Raw genomic sequence first — 2,148 nt, 5'->3', positions numbered from 1 at the left:
CCCTGCATCGCTGACTCGTCATTTTCAGTCCATCACCATCGTGACATTCTCACCAACCCAACGCGGGATGTGGCAGAGAAAGCAATTAGGAACTCTTCGTCAGAAACTCTACCAGGCCATCCGAGTAGTCCATCGCGAGCGACGCGACAGAAGCTTTCTCTTCTCCGCTCGCCATACCGTCGCATTCCTCCAAGCGGCGTCACGGGACCTAGGTAGGTCGCCACGATCGCCGGTAGACTTGATTCAGATGGCGCGAGCGGCCAATCCCATTGCTTCCGATCTAGCAACCCACTTGGTAAACTTCTTCCGCGGACGCGATGACGACACGCTGGAGTCCTGTGCCATCCCACAGCCGCCTCGAGCCTCTTGCTAGACCAGTACCCACCTGGGATGCACCGTACGCCTTGCCTGCTGGGAGCGCACTGGCCAAGTAACTGACAAGCTCCCTAGAATTCCATCCCCAGGACGTGTTTCGTTCCTTGTACCGTGATGCCTGCGCCCAAGCCACCCTTGAGCTGGAAGAGATCCGAGCAGCAGCGGAGATGCCGCCGCTACCATTCGACCTCAGTCGGTCGCTGGAGCGTAGCATGACGGAACTATTCCCCCAGCTCCAGCACCTCGATTCGGCAAGAGATGCCCATCGACATCAGTTGACGAGTGTGCAACTGCACCAGCGGCTTCCGTCCTCGGAAAGCACCTGCTTTGTTTGTGTTCGACGTAGACCCCAATATTGCCTGCCCTGTCGGCACTGGGTATGCCAGACATGTGTCTGCACCTTTGCCCGCCTTGATGCGGGCGATCCGTATCTATTCCATGCGGACGAGTGTCTGCTATGCGGCGCAACGGCTGGTCCCTGCATCCGCGTCCGACCAGCCACCGCCACCACACGCATCCTAAGCATTGATGGGGGCGGCACAAGGGGTCGCGCTCCCCTCGAGTTCCTCAGCGTCCTGCAGGAAGCCATCGGCCTGCCCTACCCCGTCCAACAGAACTTTGACGTCGTCTTCGGCACCAGCTCAGGTACATGTGCCCTTGGACTCCTGCGGACCAGCTGGCTTATCTTCACAGGGGCCCTCATCGCATGTGCGCTGTGCATCAACGGCTGGCCCGTGGACCAATGCATCGAGTACTTTGAAACGTCGTCCAAGCTCGCGTTCGAGGAATCTCGCTACACACGCATCGTACGGTCGCTCTTCCACGCCGCACCCTTTGTGGCGCCTGCTGTCGAGCTCGTCAAGTCCTTGCTTGTCGACTGCAAGTACGCCGCCGACCAGCTCGAAGCCATTCAACAGGAGGCGTATGGCGCCTGTCGAAGCATTGTTGATTCCGCTGAAGCGAGCCGCGCGGGGACCCTGGTAGGTATGACACTGACGAGCGCACAGGACAGCAGCACTTTTATCGTGACCAACTACAACGCAGAGAATCATGATAACCAGGGTACTTTCCATCCCGCGAGCTTTTTCAGATGGCTGACACCAGACAGACTATGAAGTCGTTCGATTCGACCAGGGAGTCGCCGCAGCGCCTCTGTGGGAAATGTTCGTGGCGTTCGGGTCCCTGTCGAGTGCTTGCGTGCTGACTTGAACAGTCTCCGTTGCTGCACTGCAGCGCCATAGTAAGTGTCGGGTCAGAGATCCTTGTTCATATACTGAGTATGGCCGTCAGTTACTTCACGGCCCACCACATCCAAGGCGCCGGCACATTCCAGGATGGGGGCCTCGGGTACAACAACCCAGCCCCCATTGCCATCAAGGAGGCGGCAATTCTTTTCCCAGCGGCGCCTAAGCCAAGCACCGTCGTCTCGCTGGGGACGGGTTCCGCTGGCTCCCGTACCACGGCGAGCGCGGGGATCGCTGCGATGTGGGAGGACTCGTTCCCTGCGCGACTATATCGGGCTTTTTGGAAGCAAAACGCCGGCACGGCGTGGAAAAACCTGGTGAGCCAAGAGGAGGACAAAAGCCATGGCGCCTATTTTCGGTTCGACATGGAGTACGACGGGATACAGCCAGCGTTAGACGACGTGACCAGCATGCCGCACGTCGCGCAGATAGCACGTGACAGCGTGCTTGGTTCGCCGCAGATGGAGCGCCTGGCGCGACGCGTGCGTGCTGAGCTGTTCTACTTTGAGCTAGCCGCCACGCCGCGTCT

General features: G+C 59.3%; 1 protein-coding gene across 1 annotated transcript; it reads left to right on the top strand.

Annotated features, from left to right (window-relative positions):
* Window positions 1-390: 390 nt before the first annotated feature.
* J7T54_002337 (uncharacterized protein) lies at window positions 391-2,148 on the top strand (the record flags this gene model as incomplete). Its single annotated transcript, XM_051510740.1, has 5 exons — window positions 391-397; window positions 451-1,020; window positions 1,069-1,437; window positions 1,484-1,538; window positions 1,666-2,148. Coding segments are annotated over 5 exons (1,484 nt in total), but the record flags the coding sequence as incomplete, so codon positions are not given.

This window comes from Emericellopsis cladophorae, assembly GCF_022114955.1.
Source record: "Emericellopsis cladophorae strain MUM 19.33 chromosome Unknown NODE_234_length_2148_cov_47_240946, whole genome shotgun sequence".
In the NCBI taxonomy this organism is placed as follows: domain Eukaryota; kingdom Fungi; phylum Ascomycota; class Sordariomycetes; order Hypocreales; family Bionectriaceae; genus Emericellopsis; species Emericellopsis cladophorae.
The sequence above is the reverse complement of the archived record's forward strand: the minus strand, read 5'-3'. Positions and strand labels throughout refer to the sequence as shown.